Source organism: Sarcophilus harrisii, chromosome 3 (assembly GCF_902635505.1).
Source record: "Sarcophilus harrisii chromosome 3, mSarHar1.11, whole genome shotgun sequence".
NCBI classification, from domain to species: Eukaryota; Metazoa; Chordata; class Mammalia; order Dasyuromorphia; family Dasyuridae; genus Sarcophilus; species Sarcophilus harrisii.
In genome coordinates this window covers 311,221,088-311,240,606 of record NC_045428.1, presented here as the reverse complement: position 1 = coordinate 311,240,606, position 19,519 = coordinate 311,221,088, and the positions used below count along the sequence as shown (strand labels likewise).

Here is a 19,519-nt window from a genome sequence, read left to right as displayed (position 1 = left end):
AGCTCTATCTTTACCTTAGATAAACATCTTCTAGAAGAGAAAAGCTAATAATAGAATTGAGGATATTTTGAATTAGTTGTACTTATTGAAGTTTTATAGTCTTGTTTATTAATGTACTATTTTATATTTTTCCCCTCTCTTTAAAACTTCAATAAGTCGTTCAAGCTAATTAATTCCATGTTCAATATTCTAAAGTTATATCCCTATCCATATGGACTATGTAGTGATAAGTAATATATATGAATTCACTACATGATTTAATAGAACTATATCTTACTGTATTCTTTTAGAATAAGATCTGTAGAAATAGACTTTCTCCCTTTTTGAAAGGGCTGGCAGTACCCAGTAATAACTATATTGGAGCTTAGTTTTTATTACCTTTGTGGATAAACTTATTAATGAGATACTGGGAAAACTGATATGTTCCTCAGTTGTTCTCTGTCACTGATACAGAGAATATTTTTTTCAAAAAGAGTATTTACTAAATGTATATTTAGAAAAGGAATGGAATTATCTGTAGTTGACCCACACAGTGTTCATTGGATGACTACTTATGTGTTCTGTCATGTGGAAGGTGGAGAGTAGGGGAGGGAATGTAAAAGAAATATCTGATTATTCCAGGAGTTCATAATCAGGGCTATTGAGGTTCTCCCTACATGAAATAAAGAATAATCACTTATAAAATAGATCTAAATAACCTCATTCAGGTTGTACCTGTTTTTTAAGCCTCCATTGACTAAGAAAACATACATTAGGTTGTCTTCCTCCAGTAAAATGTAAATCCAGTTTTCCTGATTTTCATGTTGGGCCATGAGGCTATTCAGGCAGCCTGAGATTAATTTCTTTTTTCTTAGTATTCACACTGGGGTCATTTCAAACAAAGGAATTAAGGCCATTTTCTTAAGCTACAAATCAGTGCCCTTAATTTCTGAGAAGTGTAACTTGACTTTCTTTTCTTTCCTTAGTAATATACATGGAAACTTTAGGGGATACATTCCCTCTTTTTACTTGCATGTTGTTCTCCAAGACAAATAGTTATTTTTCTCTAAATAATACCATGACTAAAGGATCAATTTAAAGTATGTTATATTTTACAGGGGTTGAATTCCTTCAAACTCAGCTTTGAATTTAGATGAATAATTTGATGGGTTATTAGTGTTTTTAAATGATTCATAACTTTTCTTTGTTATCCAGAACAAAACTATGCCATAGATTGAGAACAAACCATTATTTTTACTTATAAAAAGGAAATTTAGATGCAAAGGTATTACAGGAAAGGTGGGGATTTTCACAAATTTGAGAGTCAAAGTTCATACTTTAGTTCATATTCCTGGCTCTTTATTAGCATTCTTCCTGAATCTTACCCATATTTTTAATCAAGCCATCATAGGCTGTTCTATACTAAACAAGACATTTATCCTCAGGTATTTACTTAACTGACTTGTAACTTGTCAGGAACATTTTCTTCGTGCTTTAATATGTGCAACCAGAAATTTGTTGCAACCATTTATTTTAAATTTAACCGTTATTTTTTGAGCAATTGTTATCCCTCAATATTATAAGTTCCTATGTGGAAAACAACAGAACCACAAAACACAATGGCTACCCTCAAGGAATTTATAATATAATTAAAAGATGAGAAATATTCTAGCAATACTATCAGGTAAGAATTTTAAAATACCAAAACAAGTTTTATGAACAATAAATTTAAAATGTAAGAGATATCAATATGGAGCAGTCAAGGATTTCATGGAAGAAGTTTTGAGACTGATAATTGAAGGAGTAATATTTATAAGTAGTCAGGAAGAGGCAGGAAAGGAGAATGACTTAGGCATAGAAACCAGAACAAGTAAAAACTCAGGTAATAATCCCATATTCTTGTTTTCTTTCACAATAATATTAAGCCCCATGATTATTAGGTTATGTTATTTTAATTAACTATTGTGTTTTCCCAGGTACCATATATGTCTATAGTATGGGGCCAGGAGTGGGATGATAGTGGAGAAATGAGGTTTATTTAACTAATCGGAGGGTATGTAGTCAGTACTAAAATACAAGGATGATTAGATAAAATGCAGCATTGCAAAAAAAAAAAATTGTCTTTATTGGAGATTATTGAACAGATTAATAATTTGATGATAAAGTTGTCTTCTGAGAGGGTCATCACAGGTTTGCTTGGGAAGGAAAAGTAAATAGAGAGAAGACTTCCTAGGAGAATGCTGAAGACAGGAAGGTATAAAATGATGTGAGACTAAATTATTAAATTAGCAGGGAAAATGAAGAAAAAGAAGTAAAAGAGAATGAATTAATAAAAAATTGACAGATTCATTGAAAGAGAAGAATCCAAGGTTTCTAGTTTAGAAGACTAGATAGTGCCATTATCAAAACTATTTAAACGTGCTCATCCTTAAACTATCTTAAGGTTTCTTGTTTTACATCCTAGAAGTACTTTTGGTAATATGGATTCTAAACATTTAATATTAAAATCAAGTGTTTTTAAAACAATGAAATCAAGTTTGCCAAAGGGATTTTTGAAATTTCCCATACCACGTCTCCAAAAATCTGAAGCACCAATTTTCAGACTAGAAAGGAATTTTAGGAAGCTATCTAATTAGACCTGTACCTGAACAACACATACACCTCCTCCCTCCTCAACATACCTTTCAAATGGTCATCCAGCTTTTGGTTGAAGACCTCTAGTAAAGGGAGGGACTTACTTCTTGAAGCAGCCTACTTTGATTTCTCATTTTTTGGAAATTTTCCTTACATCAATCCCTTCTGATCTTTAGAACCAAAGAGAATAAATCTAATGCATGATAGCTCTTCAGATATTTTAATTATAATATCACCCTGTTAGGTCGTTTCCAGGTTAACATCCCTACTTTTGTAAACTTATCTTCATATAGCATGATTTTAAAGCACTTCATCTTAACTGTGATCTTGGGTACCTTCTCCAGCTTATTAGTGTCCTACTTCAAATGCAAGGCCCAGAAAACTAAAAAGCTTCAAATGTGATCTGACCAGGAAATATGGTTAAAACTAAATGGAAAGGAGAACAGTCTCTTTATCCTGTCATGGGATTGGGGAGATGAGATGAAGAGAAAAAGGTATTTCTATCATAATTGTTAAATACTAGATAATAGATTTTTTTTTTCACTGAAACTTGTGGCATCATCTAAGAAGTAGAAGAGAGTAGTTTGGTAGAATCTGGCCTCAGAGTATGTGAATAAGAACATAGCAGGGAAGAGAAGAAAACAGTCAGTTCCTCAACAGGTCATAAATGAAGACAAGCAGGATCTACTGGGACTAACTCATGAGGACACTGCTTTGGGGGAAAGCAGTAACAATCTTGTGAACTCAGTGACGTGCATATGCTCTTGCTGTTTTTTAGAGTTAGGTAACCATATAAACATGAACTTTCATTTATTTTGGTTAAAAGAGTAAAAGTTCTTTTTTTTTTTCCCCTGGGGCTGGTTCTCTATCCACTATACCAGCTAGCTGCCCCAATAAAAATTCCTTTTTACAAAGCTTTTGGTCGACTTGGTTCTGACTTTAGAACATTGAGGAAATGAGTTGCTTCTTTTTTTTTTTTTTTTTTTTTTTTTTTTTTTTTTTTTTTTTTTTTAGAAAAAGTAATTAAATTGAAAATAGTGTTTGCTCTCTCAGTCTTTTAGATTTCCCTTTTATTCTATTAGCAGGGCTGGTTTAGCTTATTACCTTCCTAAGTGAATTACTTAGCAGAAAGTAAAACTATTATAATTTTCCTTGTGAACCTGAGATCATGAATGAAGGTAGGAGAAGGGGATATAACCAACATGTTTATTTTTTGCACTACTAAGGGAGAAATACAAAATTTTATTGGCCTAATCTTAAAATAAGTTATTTAAATATGTACATCTCTCATGTTTCCTAATAACATATTAATGTGTTTTTCTTTTAGAATGCTCCCATATGGTTGTTTAGCAACAGGAGACCGTTCTGGCCTAATTGAAGTTGTCAGTACTTCTGAAACAATTGCAGATATTCAGCTAAATAGTAGTAATGTTGCTGCTACAGCTGCCTTCAATAAAGATGCTCTTCTAAACTGGCTTAAAGAATACAATTCGGGGTTAGTTATTCTTTTTCTTATTACCGTCATACTTTGTAATTAGCTTTGTCAGTAACCTCTCTTTAGAAAATTTATCACTATATTGACATAAGGAGGTTTGATAAAGTCTTTTATCAGAGTAGACAAGAAGTGGGACTACCTTCAGAAATGGATGAATATTCTTTCATTTGAATGGCTTCATATGTAGCCTGGATCACTTCTTGTTCTGTATGTTGTAGAAGGATTTATTTTATAAATTAGTTGAAACTAGATGTCTATTAAGGTCTCACCCAACTTTATGGCTGGCACTCAATAAATACTTTATTTTTATTGATCTAACTAGATCACAATGGAACTATCTATCTATATATTCATTAGAGACAGGTAAGTAGCATAGTAGGTAGAATGTTAAACTTTGAATTAGAAAATCCTTTGTTCAGATGTAGCCTCAAATGCTTTTTGGCTGTGTGGCTCTGGGCTACTTAATCTCTCAGTTTTCTTATCTGTGAAATGGCAATAATAATGAAATTGTTGTAAGCATAAAATGAATGTTTGACAATGCTTTCTGGACCAAAGTTCTAAAGCTTGACAAACGATTTCACAGAGTCTAATAATTTTTTTTCTTTTTTTAAAATAAGCTTTAATTAAAAGCAGGGTCTAAGAAACTGGAATTTTTAGCTTCTACAAGGAGTCTATATTCATTTTAAACGCTATGACTTAAGACTATAGAACTATAATATTTAATAATTAATTTCCTGATTTCCATGTTGATTAAAAATATTCAAAAACTCACTTTTATCTCCCTAAATTTAATCATCAAGCAAAATCTATATTTTTCTCTTTTTTTGTTGTTATAAATTTGACTCAGTTCCCTGTACATTTGATAAATGAAGCCTTCATCAGAGAGACTTGCTTCAAAATTCTTTTCCCAGTTACTATGAGCAAAATCTATCTTTACCATGTATTTTTTCTTTTTATTAGCTTTAGGGCATGTGTCTGTTTCACACTAAACTGTTTAGCATTCCTTAGAAATAGCACCATTAAGTGGCAGAATTATTTATGATCTTTTAATGCTTCTACTTCTAATCATCTTTAGATATAATTTGTCTCCATTATACAACTTATCACCACCTATCACCCATCCTAAGGCTTTTTTTTTTATCAGTGTCACTTTTTATTCATTTATATATTTATAAAATTCATTTAAAAGTTTTTGTTGAGTCCCAAACTCCTTTCTTTTTTTCTATCCCCTTCTAATCATTGAGAAAGCAAGGAATATATCTTATACATGTGAAGTGATCCAAAACTTATTTCCATATTAGCCATTTTGCCCCCTCCTCCCAAAAAGCAAGCAAAATACAGTAAAAAAAGATTACTTGAATTTGCTTTTGATTTTATCACTTCTCTCTGTAGATAAACATTTTTCATTATATTAATCAAAATAGCTAAGTCTTTCACATTTTATCTTCACACAATTTACTCTTCTAATTCTGTTAATTTGGTTATTGATATAGTCAATTATGCTAATAATTTTCCTAATATTGAACCAGCCCTGCATTCCTGGTATAAATCCTACTTGGTCATAGTATGTTATCCTCAGGATGATTTTCTGTAATCTTTTTTCTACTATTTTATTTAAGATTTTAGCATCAACATTCATTAGGGAGATTGGTCTATAATTTTCTTTCTCTGTTTTCAACCTACTTGGTTTAGGTATCAGTACCATGTCTGTGTCATAAAAGGAATTTGGTAGGACTCTTTTAATCCCTATTTTTTTTAATAGTTTATATAGCATTGGAGTTAATTGTTCTTTAAATGTTTGGTAGAATTCACATGTAAATCCATCTGTTCCTGGCCATTTTTTCTTAGGGAATTGATTAAGAGCTTGTTCTGTTTCTTTTTCTAAGATGGGACTGTTTAATCAATTTATTTCTTCCTCTGTTAATTTGAGCAAGCTATATTTTTGAAGGTATTCTTCCATTTCATTTAAGTTATCGAATTTATTGGCATAAAGTTGGGCAAATTAATTTTTTATTAAATTTCTTGCTCTAATTTCCTCTTCATTAGTGTTAAGTTCTCCCTTTTCATTTTTAAGAACGATTTGATTTTCCTCTTTCCTTTTTTTAATCATATTTACTAAGGATTTATCAATTTTGTTGGTTTTTTCATAGAACCAACTCTTTCAATTTTATTAATCTCTCCTTTTATTTTTAGAATTTCAAGTTTAGTGTTTGACTGTGGGTTTTTAATTTGTTCCTTTTCCAGCATTTTTAGTTGCAAGCCCAATTCATTGACCTTTTCTTTTTCTATTTTATGCAAGTAGGACTCTAGGAATATAAAATTTCCCCTTATTACCACTCTGGCTGCATCCCACACATTTTGGTATGACGTCTCATTATTGTCATTTTCTTGGGTGAAGTTATTGTCTATGATTTGCTGTTTTACCAATCATTCTTTAGTATGAGATTATTTAATTTCCAATTATTTTTTGGTCTATTTTCCCCTGGCTTACTCTTCTAATTCTACATGCTTTGCTTTTTATCAGTTCATATAAAAAACTTACCAGGTTTTTTTGAAAGCATCTCCCTTATTTTTTGTAGCACAGTAGTAGTCTATCACAGTCATATGTTATAACTTGTTCAGCCATTCCCCCAAATTATTGACATCCTCTCTTACCACCACAAAAAAAAGTTACTATACATAGAATTTTTAGTATATATAGGTTCTTTTCCATTTTCCTTGTATTCTTTGAAATACAAACATCATAGTGGTATTTCTGCACAGCTATATCTCTTTGGACATAGACAATTCACAACTCCGCCGTGATGTAGGTGCCCCCATTTTTTCACATCCCCTTCAATATTTGTTATTCTCTCTGAGCATCTCTTGAATTCTTTTGACCCCAATAGGGACTGCTCTTCAAGATTTACCTCTTATATCCAATTAGTTGCCAAAAGCTAGCAATATTACCTGTATAATAATATAGCTTTCATACCTATTCCTTTCTTTCTACTTTCATTGGTAATAACTTAAAAGGTTCTATACATATCAGTTGTACTATTTGATAGTACCTCCAAGTACAAATGACTAAACCTGGCATTGAAAGCCATTTCCTATTTTTACTTTTTGTTTTATTCTTATTTGATATTTACTTTCATGTCCTCTACCTTATAGCCACATTCATTCTATTCTTTTTCTATGACTTTGCTTAGTCTATAAAATACTAGTGATATAGTCAAATAAGACTTTACTTCATGCTTGCAATGAATTACGTGTTCTTCCATCTTTAATCTGTTCAAATCTTTCTCTTTCTTCAAAGCCTACCTCACTTGTTATATTTACATACTTCTCTTTCTTGGCTTTTGAATCCAATTTCTTCTTTACATATATAAGGCATTAACTGTTATTGAGTTGAATTAATATTAGATAGCATAAGTAGCCTAAATTTACCTTTTGTTTCTTGATTTGTTTTAGGGATGACTTAGATCGAGCCATTGAAGAGTTCACTCTCTCTTGTGCTGGCTACTGTGTAGCTTCTTATGTCTTAGGAATTGGTGATAGACATAGTGACAATATCATGGTCAGGAAGACTGGACAGGTAAGTTACTATTTGTAGTCTTTCGATGGAAAGTCCAAGAATACTGGGTTGTTGCTGCTGTCATATGTCCCCAAATGAATTTCTTTCCTTACAGAAATTCTAGACAAACTCTTAACCTTAGATTTCATTCTAGATTTTCTTTTCTGTGATAAAACTATCACTGTTCCTCTATCTCTATGCTTCATACTTGCCATGATTTCTGTTCATTTTTAGAAATGTCACTGAGACATTTTAATTAAAATTACATGGATCTATCTACTTCATGGGAATTTAAAATAAATATAATCTGGAAGCATTGATTCAGAATAAAGGTGAGGAGAAATGATAGGAAAGGAGTGGATTCCTAAATAACAGGACATAAAGTCAAACATACACTGGGGTGCTTATGAAGTCTGAGCAAGATGAAGAGGACAGTGCTGAGATGTATTAGTTGAGCCATAATCAGCTCCCCATTTCTTCCAGTACTCCTTTGACTTTTTAGAATCCTTGTCTTCATTTTGAGAAATCTGATTGGACAATCTCAGCATTATAATACTTTTATGTTCATCATTGAGAAGAAAGATTTAGGCCAGGTGGTTTCTTATGAAATATCTTCCTTTGCATGTGAAATTTTTCTCAGGTATGAATCACTGTGATTCATGTTTGTACATAAAAACATTTTTTAATCAAATGTATAAGGTAAGAATATTTTCGCTTAAATTCCCTGCTCCTGGTATATTTTCTGAAATATAAAAATGGTTCAGGACTTTACCAGGAAAAAAAAAAAAGGTCTTATTGAAATTGAATGAGCTTATTTTAATTTTAGTTACAGAAAGGATCAACCTATAGAATCTGAAACTTTGAGCAGATCTCTTCTAATTGATGTTCACAAATGAAACAAGCTTTGGAGTGATATAAATGCTTTCTGTCAGTGAAGAATCCAGCAACCGCTGTTCTCCTAATGAAACAGAGCCTTTGCTAATTTAGTTAGCATTGCTCCTTGAAAACTAGAAATGGAAAGTTGTTTTTTTAATAAAAATCTATTTTTTCTTCCCACTATATACATGTTGTCATATATATATATATATATATATATATATATATATATATATATATATATATTGCTCTTAAGAAACTTAGAAATGTTTTAAAAAAAAAAATCCCTTCTCAAGGGAAAAGGAATCCTTGCACATAAAGTGCTAAGACGAAGCAGCCATATCATAGGCCTGCAACTTCTGAGAGATTTGTCTTTTTGTTTAAACACATCAGCAAAATAGAATCCAGTCATTGGGACAATGAAATTCCGTTTGTTTTCTTAGCTTTTCCACATTGATTTTGGACATATTCTTGGAAACTTCAAATCTAAATTTGGCATTAAACGGGAACGAGTGCCTTTCATTCTTACCTATGATTTTATTCATGTCATTCAGCAAGGAAAAACAGGAAACACAGAAAAGTTTGGCCGGTAAGTGATTCCTGATGTCAAGGTTAAATGCGTCTAACACTTTCTCATCTCACCAGCTGAATTTAGCAATTCCTATTCAGTGTTTCTATTTGGAGGAAAGGTTATCTTTTTAGAGTCCATTGCTTGAAAGTGAATGAATTTACTATTTCCATTCAACCTCTTTAAACCCAGAACTTAAAGTCCATTATTTGCTTAATGTGTAGAAAATTCTTAGCATTATTGGTAAAATTACTTATTTTTGTGAAAAAAAAAATTGAATAATAGTGTATAGCACTTGAGAAAGATTGTAGCATTGCAAACTTGACTTTGTTCTAAGAGTTTAATTAATGGGTGATGATAATGATGCAAAAAAGATCATTAAACATCTAAAATATATAGAAGAAAAAAGTTCAGGAGACACAAGCAGGAACTTTGTTTCTCACTGTGTTAAATTTAATAAGCACTTTTTAAAAACCCACCTCCTATGAAAAAAAGTCCACGGTTTTCATATTCAGTCCTCAATGTTGTCATGGTTTGGGGTGATTAGGTTAATAATAAAAAATTAAAAATAGACATGATTTTGGAAATTTGTGAGAAAGATAGAACTTGTTAACACTTTGGTTAGGATCAGTTTATTCTGCTTATCTGAAATCACAGCGAATAATTCCTATTGGTTTGAATGACAATGATTTCATACACACATGTACACAACAGTTATATACATTATACAGCTAATAATCCTTTTTATCAATTGCAAGCTCACTGTATGTAACACAACATGAAGAATTCTCCACCAAGTAAAGAAACCAAGTATTGTTATCCACTCAAATCTAATTCACTTCCAAATTTGATAGTCATCATGCACTCACTATACTACTTATCATTAATAAAAACAGTAATAACAGCTTGCAATTATAAAGCACTTGCAGCGTGCCCAGTATTGTGCATAACACCTTACTAGTATTATTATATTTGATTCTCATTTGATCCTGGGAGATAGATTCTATTATTATTGCCAGGTTTCAGTTGAGTAAACTGAGACAAACAAGTTAAATGACTTGTCCAAGTCTGAAGATGTATTTTAATTCAAATCTTTCTGACTCTAGGTTCAGCTCTTTTTCTACTATGCTACCATATTGCCACATATAAAATTTCAATTTAGAGAAAAGCATGTAAGCACATGTATGATTATTAGACTGATTTATTTACCTGACAAAGTGAAAGTTTCTGGTAAAAGTATAGCATAGTAATTTATAAGTCATTAGAAAACCATTTATCTGTCAGAGTTCTTTTCTGAAACATGCCGTCTCTCCTTTGCCACATTTATGTGATTTTCTGCTTGCAGATTTCGTCAGTGTTGTGAAGATGCTTACTTGATTTTACGAAGGCATGGGAATCTCTTTATCACTCTGTTTGCTCTGATGTTGACAGCAGGACTTCCTGAGCTCACCTCCGTCAAGGATATACAGTATCTTAAGGTAAGAACTTGATTTTGTAATACATGCAGAATTCCATTCCTAAATCTTGACAAGAAATCTGTTGTAGTAGCTAATTATAAAAACTCCAGAATAATCAAAAAAAGCAAAAAGGGGACCATATGTACAAAAATATTTATTGTATCTCATTGTGGTAGCAAAGAATTGGAAATTCTGAGGAGCTGCCTATGTGTTAGGAAAAGGCTGAACAAATTATGGCGTGTGAATATGATAGAATACTATTGCATTGTAAGAAATGGTTTCCCAATGCCCCACTAGAAAATGAAATAAGCAGAATTAAAACAATTTATAGATTAAAAGCAATATTATACAAATAACTTTGAAAAACTTAGTAAAACTGAACACAATGACCAACCATAATTATAAAATACTCATGGGTGAAACATGTTCTCTACACCTCCAGATAAAGAACTGATGCACTTAGTAGATTGAAGCATATTATCTTTTATTTCTTGCTTCTTTTTTTCCCCCTTGGAATATGGATAATGTGGACATTGGTTTTGTATGTGTATACATATTTTCAGCAGTTTTTTTTTTTCTTGTCTTCTCAGTGAAGAGGATAAAGAAAAGAGAGGGAGAGAATTTAGAATTCAGAACAAAATCAAGTTCAATGAAACCTTTAAAAAAAAGATTAATTTTAAAACAATCAATTTATGACATTTGGTAAAACTTCATACTTTTGGAAGGATTTTTTATTCCCTGTAATAATGTAGAAGAGGCAAATAGCTTAGCTATTAAAACATGTAGTTGAGTCTTTTGTCTTATAGATGTGTTTACTAGACCAAATGGACTGCAGTTTTAACAATTAATTATGTTGTGTTATTGCTATCATTTCCAAGATGTTCTAAATTAAGCAAAATCTCTTCTTAATACCACTGGAATGAAATACAAATTTGTCAAAGAGTAGCATCTAAAATCTTTCACTATTGCCTTCCAGATTTACTTTCTAACTTCCTTTGACATACTCAGTTCTAGCCAGACTGATCTATTTGCAGTTTGTCAGAACTCCCTCCCTCCCTACATAACCAGCATAAGGTCTCTACAGAGATTCTCCTGCCTACCTTCTCTCCCCCTCACTGCAACGTCTGCCACTTCTGATTAGCTTCCATAATTCACCACTATTTCCACCTCTTACTGGAAAACCTTTATCTCCTGAGTGACTTCAGTTTGTCCCCCTAAAATTTTATTATGCTTTTTTTTTTTTTTTTTTTTTTTTTTTTTTTTGCTGTGTAGCTATTTACTCTCAGCAGTAGAATGCAGGCCACTGAAGGGGTCAGGACTTTTATGTTGTTCCTTGGAAATAGGAGGCACTTAATAAATGTTGCTTGTTTGAATGATAGTAAGATAGTAATTGAAATTTACATTTAAATTAAAATACTGATAAGCAATGAGCAGATTAATTATAATTCCAAGACCTCACAATCATGATCCTCTAAACTCTTGCTAGAAAGATCATGCACTGATAAGTTTAAAATAGAAAAAAATCTTGTCATTAAAAAAATATCAAACTATTGATGTGTTTTTGGAAACAGATAATTTAAAAGCAATCCCTTTCTTCCATTGACCCCAACTTATTGTTTTCCTCCTTACATTGTTTACTAAATAAATGTTCTGTTTATGGTTGCTTGCTAAGTTCCATAATAAGTAAATTATTTAGAAGCTAGCCCTGCTTTCACAACTCTCCAGTGCACCTGACCATATTGTACAACTCACTCACCTGTCATGGCATCACTTCCCTGATGTCATGGTCCTCTCAGAGAATGAAGAACCAAAAAAAAAAAAAAAAAAAAAAAAAAAAAAACCTCATCTGCCACTAGGAAATTTCATTGGTGAGTTTCATATTTCCTAAGGACTTTTCTGAGCATCTCTGTTCCCACTACCTTAAGTATTCAGTAGTTAATTTTCTTCCTTGAATTCAGTTTTCTTCCCCTGCAATTAGCAGGTGCTTCCTCCCTCATCACCAGTATTGTCCCAGGGTCTTAATGGGTCATTTTCCTACCTTCTTCTGACAAACTACTTTACAGTTTTTAATTTACAGTTAATAGATGTGTAAAGTACATAACTGAGGCAAAACCATAATAGATTTGAATACCTTGAAATGAATTAATTTTATTTCGTTTCTTTTTTCAGTCCATTGTCTTCTAATGAATATTTTACACACACACACACACACACACACACACACACACATTCACTCTGGCTTGGATAGTAACAAGCTCTAATTTGAGCATATTTGGAAATGTAGCCTTCCAATTAAGATGGAGAACTGGAGAGATCACTAGAATGTGTCTTTGTAAGAAATCACCAAAACAGAAATACATTCTTTTTTATTTACAAGAGCCTAGGCCAAGCATCAGCAGCCAGCAAAAGGCATATAGTTAAAGAGTTTTTATGTGAACCTGTGACCCCCTTTGATACTCCTCCCCCTCCTTTTTTTTCTATTCATTGTCATTTCTCTGTATTCTGGATTCAAGTTTTCTTGCTGTTCTGTTATCTTTCCCCCATTTTCTCCCCACTCAAAGAGTAGGAGTCAAACAGTTTGATACCACTTTTGAAAGATTATCAGTCCCTTCACTTAGGACATTATTCTTGCTTACCACATCTTTAGTTAATTCTTATTTTATACATATAAATACACATTGATCAAGTCATATTTACACCACAGTAGCCACATGTTCTAACATTTCTTTAAATAGAATTTAATAAGTGGTTAGCTTCCAACTTAATATACATTTTTATTGTTGCTTTTGCCTCGCAAATATTACTTATAAGAATTGTTATTGTTACATAATTGCATTACTATATCATTAGCAAAAAGAAAAAAAAATTAGGCTATGAAAAGAAATACAAAATCTTTAAGGAAAGAGCTGTTAAATAATATGTTCCATGAGAGCAGAACTTTGATCTTTCACAGGATGTCACATCCTGTCACAAAAGTCTTGGTACAATTTTAACCTTTGATAACTCAGTGTAATCCTGCTTACACACTCATAGGAATTGACCTTTGTAGTATATGTACACAATTTTATAGTATGGGGTAGGTTTATTTTTTCACACAAGCATTCATTCACTTATTTATTTTTGGTTTTAGGACTCTTTGGCCTTGGGGAAGAGTGAGGAAGAAGCACTAAAGCAATTTAAGCAGAAATTTGATGAAGCTCTCAGGGAAAGTTGGACTACTAAAGTAAACTGGATGGCACACACCATGAGGAAAGATTACCGGTCTTAACAAGTGCCAGCTTTTTTCCCTGTGTTTTTTGTTCTTTTGCTGTTTGGTTTGTTTAGTTTGGCTTTCATTTTGGATTTGCACTAAACTGAACACTGCCCTGACAATAAGTGTTAATTAAAAAGGGAACAAAATCCTGGAACACCAAGTTTAAAACAAAAACAAAAAAAATCTCCAACCTAACCTGAATGATCCTTCATGATTGATTGCATTCTACTTCTCATTGATTGACAAAGACCCAATACAAAATCAACATCATGGATAATCACTTCTTGCTGACTTTGCACGCAGAAAGCTACTAGATGTTTTCTTTTTAAAAGTTGGTACTTTTAAGCAGTGATGTAAATATTCATTTTTCTGTGTCGTGACAACATATGCTAACTCAGCCAAGAACTTTACACACAGCAATTATGGGACAGTGTAAAAACAGTGGCTGTTTTTACGTTCAGAATGGGACTTTTAAAAAGGGTGTCTTTGTGCAAACTAAAAATTGATGTATTTTTTTTTAATCAAACCTGTGGAAAGCTGTTGATTTTTCTTGTTGTTGTTTGTATACTATGGTATCATTCCATCAGGACTTGCTGAAAATCTAATGGTATGGCAAATATGACATGGTTGTGTGTACATGTATGCTTCATACACACAGATATGTGTGTGTATATATACACACATGTGTTTGCATGCTCAAGCGCATGTGCCCACATGTGAGCGAGTGAGTGTGTGTGTGTGTGTGTGTGTGTGCACGCGCGCGCATGAGTGCGCGTGCGCAAAAGTATCTCAGATATGTTGCCTTTGGTTTTCTTCAGCCAGGGTTTTTGTTTTTGCCAAAAGCAGGGCTTCTTTTTCCTCTACGTTCCTTTCTGGTAACTAACTGCCTGATCCAGTTCTTCCAGCCACTTCCCTAATGAAGTATGTTGATACAGGATTTATGTACTGTATGTATAAGGAAAGGTGAGCTATATGGGATAATACTTGAGCAATTGTACCAAAAAAAAACAAAAAAACAGGCAACAAAAGACAAGGAAACTATTTATGAAGTAAATTCCCAACTTGAAATTCAGTATTTTTTAGAAAATGCCAATGAACAGTCTCAGATCTGTTCTTACTGTATTTATTAAAACTTCTAACATGATGATTTTTTGCAGAATATTGTGTGTTCAGCTTTTAGTTGGTTGCATAATAAATTGGATTTTTTAAAAAAGTTATTCGCCGAGGTACCAGATTTTTAGGGTGTTAAGTGGAGAGCAGTTTTGATATGTGCAATAGGAACTACGGGTTTGAGTGTGTAAAATGTGTACTCCAGTAAGCATCAAGAGATCCATCGAAGCTGCTGCCTGTTCTCCAAACAACACAGGTCACTCTCATTCCACAATGACAGAGGAAGGAAATTAACAAGATATGTTTATTTTTCAACTAAACATGCTTTCCATTGAAGTTTGATTAAAAGTTATTTTCTTTTCTTCAGAGAACAATTTCTTTGTCTCTTTAGAGGGTCCAAACCAATCAGTGGACAAGCCTAAATACAATGCAGTCTGACCTGCCTTGGATTCCTCTTTCCCCATGGTCATCCTTGTTTGAGTGAAGTGCCTTTTCAGAAATGGAAGAGCTGACCAAGCCATCCATCTGAAGAACTCTCTGAAAGCCACACCCTTTCTTCTTACTTAGCTCCCAAGAACAATGGCTCTCATCTTCCTCCTTAATTCTTTATTTCATTGTTTGAGGGAGGGATGGAAGAGGGAGAAGAAATATAGTTAAGTAACTCTTCTGCAGGTTCCAGTGGAAGCTTGTAAGTTTGATTGGTTGCATGTTCACCTTACTCTTGAAGCAGCCATAGTAACTAGGTGAATGCTAAGAATCTGTGTTTCTCAGCAAAAGTTAGACTGATACAGTCTAACTGTTGAGTCTGTAGGGCAATCAAATATGGAATACCTATCACTCATAGGCCAGACTGTACCCCTACCCATATGTCACATCTAGACTATGCCCAAGGAGTATCCAAAGATGGGATCCTTTGAAGTAGAAGATATTTGTCCTGTGGCTTTTGTGCTATGCCAGTCATCCTTCACTTTATTTGCAGTCTTTGAGAATTTGGGAAATATTATTTCTAGATAGGACCTGTGGAGCCACTATCATTATATATAGTCAAAATACTCATACCTACCTGCCCTGAAACCTATAAGGGGCAGGTAGATGTAATTATATTACCTTTTGGGAACTTTATTATTACCTCCCCCCCCAATGGATTTTAATTCAAGAAAACATACATTATGTGCCATGAATTGTATAACCATTGAAAATACAAAGATAAAAATGTATAAGGAACATTTATTGGGGCTAACCAGTCCATTGGAAATTTAGTTCTGATCCTTCATGTGGAATAGTTTTTTGGTTCTTCTTCCCTGGGTCATAATATACCTGAGGAAGTTACTCAGAAAAAGTTTGATATAAGCTCTAGATAGAGGATATTTTATCTATATATACCTGGTTCCCTTGAAGATAACTAAAAAGAACAGAAGAAAAAAAATTATGGAACTGAAAAAAGTCTTTCTTTCATTTCTGACTTTTGATGTTCTCCAGTGTTATATTTCTTTTTAATAAGTGCCTATTTATTATTCTGTGCTATAACTTGTACATGCTGATTTTCTTTAATTTTTAAAAACCGCTGAATATAGTTTCTTCACATAATTCCACTAATTCAAGAACGTGTGATTTTCATCAATGTGAATGAACATTCTCTCCACAAACACTAACCCACACTTCCTCTAAGTTTTAACATTTTCTAGGAAATTAAAAATACCACTGAGGAACTAAGGAATCTGATTTTTAAATTTCATCCTCGCATTTTCGTTCACTCGTGGTTATCAGATAGGGAAATTATATAGGAAAGGAAAGAGGTCCAGAGAACTGGAAGGTTCTTTCATTGATCAGAGACTCTAGAACAAGAAGCATTTATCACTACTCATAACACATAAATGGTTAATTAGTGTTTTGGCATTAAGCATTAAGCAAGTTACTATTGTAAATTTTAAAAGCACACAACAAAAAAATAAAACTTTTTTAAAGTAGAGGGAAGTACAGAAAAGGGACAGATGAGCAGGGCATTTTTTTGTAATTACAATGTTTAATATATATTTAAAACAAAAACCACCTAATAAGTTCATATGTGTGTGTATGTGTGTAATTTTTTGAGAGAGAGAACTCTACTAGGAGTCAGGAGACCTGGTATCTATTTCAGCAAGTTAAATTTCCTTGTATGTAAAATGGAGGTAATACCTACCTTTCCTACTTGCCCAAATTTTTTGTGAATACCAAGCAAAACATTCTATTATTTCAAATTGAGACCTATTAGACAAGGGATATTTGCCACTATGGGGTCAGAATAAAGCATGAACATGTAATGTTATATATCAATAGCATGTTAATGGATAATCTGTCTGCCAGCAGCCTACTGCAGGATATTCTTTCTAAGATGCAAGATTCTAAGGAAGAAAATAGAATAGGAATAAATTGGAACCTCTACAGGGATTTATAAGTAACATGGCTAGGAATAGATAATTTCCTACCTGGTATATATTTAGTCTTCAAGTAGACCCCAGTTACTTATAAACTCATTGTTTGTAATACTGCCTGGAATTATACCATTAGATATGTATTCCTTTAAAGTAAAACAATTTCCTTTGTTAAATGAGAATATTCCCTTGGGAAAAGTCAACTGGTTAAATCCTAACAGCATAATTAGGTTATTATCAGATTTTTCTGTGAGGGAAGTAGACTGGACAATACAAGGATGGGAAAGAGGAGACTAAGCTGTTAAAAATGGTAAAAGGACAAAGAAACAGGAGGCAGAAGCTAATGAAGACAATTTCACTCACTTGTCAAGTTTTGTGGATGGGATCCCAACCATCAATTCCACTTCCTCCTCTGATGACCCCTGTGCAACTGGCCAGCTCTCTGGCTCCCAGCCTGATCATAGTGCTCCAGAACACTATGAGCAATGAAGTCTCGTTCAGAATGCAGGGTGTCACATTGCCTGCAACTCACGATCTCACACCGGGGACATGTACTGTTCAGGGGCATGCCCTGCCAAGTACCTCCCTCTTGGGGAAATAAGGCTTCTTTAGAGCTTGTCCCATGAAGACATTGAATTTCACCTTCTTGAGGTTTTCCTTTTACCAGAGGACTGGAAGGAACTGAAGGAACTGATCCTGAGACTGGTGATTTCCACCTGTGAAGGAAGGAAGGTGAGGGAGCAGGGTTCAGTTGTTGATATTCAAATTTCTCTACAATCCTAATTATTCAGGCCTCAATCATTTTCTCATCTCTAGTCCTTTGCATTGCACAGGGCTCATTTTCACTTGCACTGGGATTCGAGCTATAGATTCAAGTGCACTTAGAGGTCATCATAAGATCAAAAATTGACAGACACTGGAAATCTATTTTACACATGAGGAAACAGGCTTGAGGAAAGTGAGAGGCTTTCCTAAGATATGTCTTTACTTATAATCATTTCTCTTTCTAACCCTAAATGCATGAGGACACTAATGGAGCCAGAAGAGAATTGAGTTACTTAACTCCAACCTCTCCTTTTAAAAATAGGGAAACTAAAGCCCGAGTTACCCCATCTATTACAACAGACAATATTCGAACCCTTTCTTGATTATTTTCTATCCTCTAAATTCTTATAATCTCACATTTAGTAAGTTGTGTTTTCCATTTAATGTGCATCATCAAAAGTAATTGAATTTTAGGGGCCTAAAAATAAAGGGATCCTATTGGGGGGCAGAGGGAAAGGGCAGCATTGAAGAATTATGTCTGTTCTAAGTTGCAGCAGCATCTGGAAATGATGGAGTCAGGTTTGTGGTCAAAATGTGACATCTCATGTCACTTTAATATCTGCAATGCACTTTCCCCACAATCCTGTAAAGGAGATAAGACTAGTGTTTTCTCCATTAAAAAAAAAAAAAAAATGAGGGAACAGGCTCAGAGATATAATTAGAATTGTCCAAAACAAGTAAATGGCACCCACACTCCCTGGTATTGATTAAATTACCTTCTTCATTTTCTTTCTACAGTTGCATTCTTTTGAGTTTCAGGGTATAATCTCTTTGTAGATAGGGACATTTTCCACTTGGAGGTAGGAATTGTTTCCATTTTATTTCTTTGATTCTCCAGGACTAAGTACATGGTCGAGTTGAACTAAGCAATAGTGGAAAGGACTGTCTTTTGAACCATTGTATGGAGGCCTTCTATTGTGAAAGGTAGGTTCTTGGTCACATTTTATACAAGGCTACACGGCACCTTCCAAATTTTAGCTTTTGTTTCTCTAACTTGCCTGGGGCTTCCTAACTGGAAATGTGGCAGAGTCAGTCCTAATGTTTGCATAATGTCCTGTTGCCTCCGGTGCCCTTGAGCAAGTCATCTATCATTTCTCCTAGTTCTTGGACCTCAAGTTTCCTCAAAGATAAAACTATTCACCGTAGCCAACCACATTGCTATAGTGGAGTACACTTAATGGGAAACCCCTTTGAAGAGAGTACTGTAAACTGCAGAGTTTCACAAGTTATAAAAAGATACCATGCCCACTATTTTCTCCATGTTTCCCTATTCTCTACTCCCACGTCCATCTCTTACTTTTTCCATTTAACAGGTTCAGAGAAGAACCTCAGGGCAGGAAACCGCCTCTTCAGCA

The 19,519-nt window shown here is 33.5% G+C and overlaps 1 protein-coding gene across 4 annotated transcripts in view; it reads left to right on the top strand.

Annotated features, from left to right (window-relative positions):
* PIK3CB (phosphatidylinositol-4,5-bisphosphate 3-kinase catalytic subunit beta) overlaps nt 1-15,290 on the top strand; it is a 149,402-nt gene extending 134,112 nt beyond the window's left edge. For 3 of the 4 annotated variants that reach the window (XM_031959814.1, XM_031959815.1, XM_031959817.1), the window contains 5 exons: nt 3,941-4,108; nt 7,562-7,685; nt 8,984-9,129; nt 10,454-10,586; nt 13,696-13,833. In XM_031959814.1, coding sequence (XP_031815674.1) covers nt 3,941-4,108; nt 7,562-7,685; nt 8,984-9,129; nt 10,454-10,586; nt 13,696-13,833 — 709 coding nt within the window. Of the gene's footprint in view, nt 1-3,940; nt 4,109-7,561; nt 7,686-8,983; nt 9,130-10,453; nt 10,587-13,695 lie in introns of all 4 variants that reach the window. The other variant, XM_031959816.1, reaches the window with a different exon arrangement.
* Nucleotides 15,291-19,519: the final 4,229 nt, after the last annotated feature.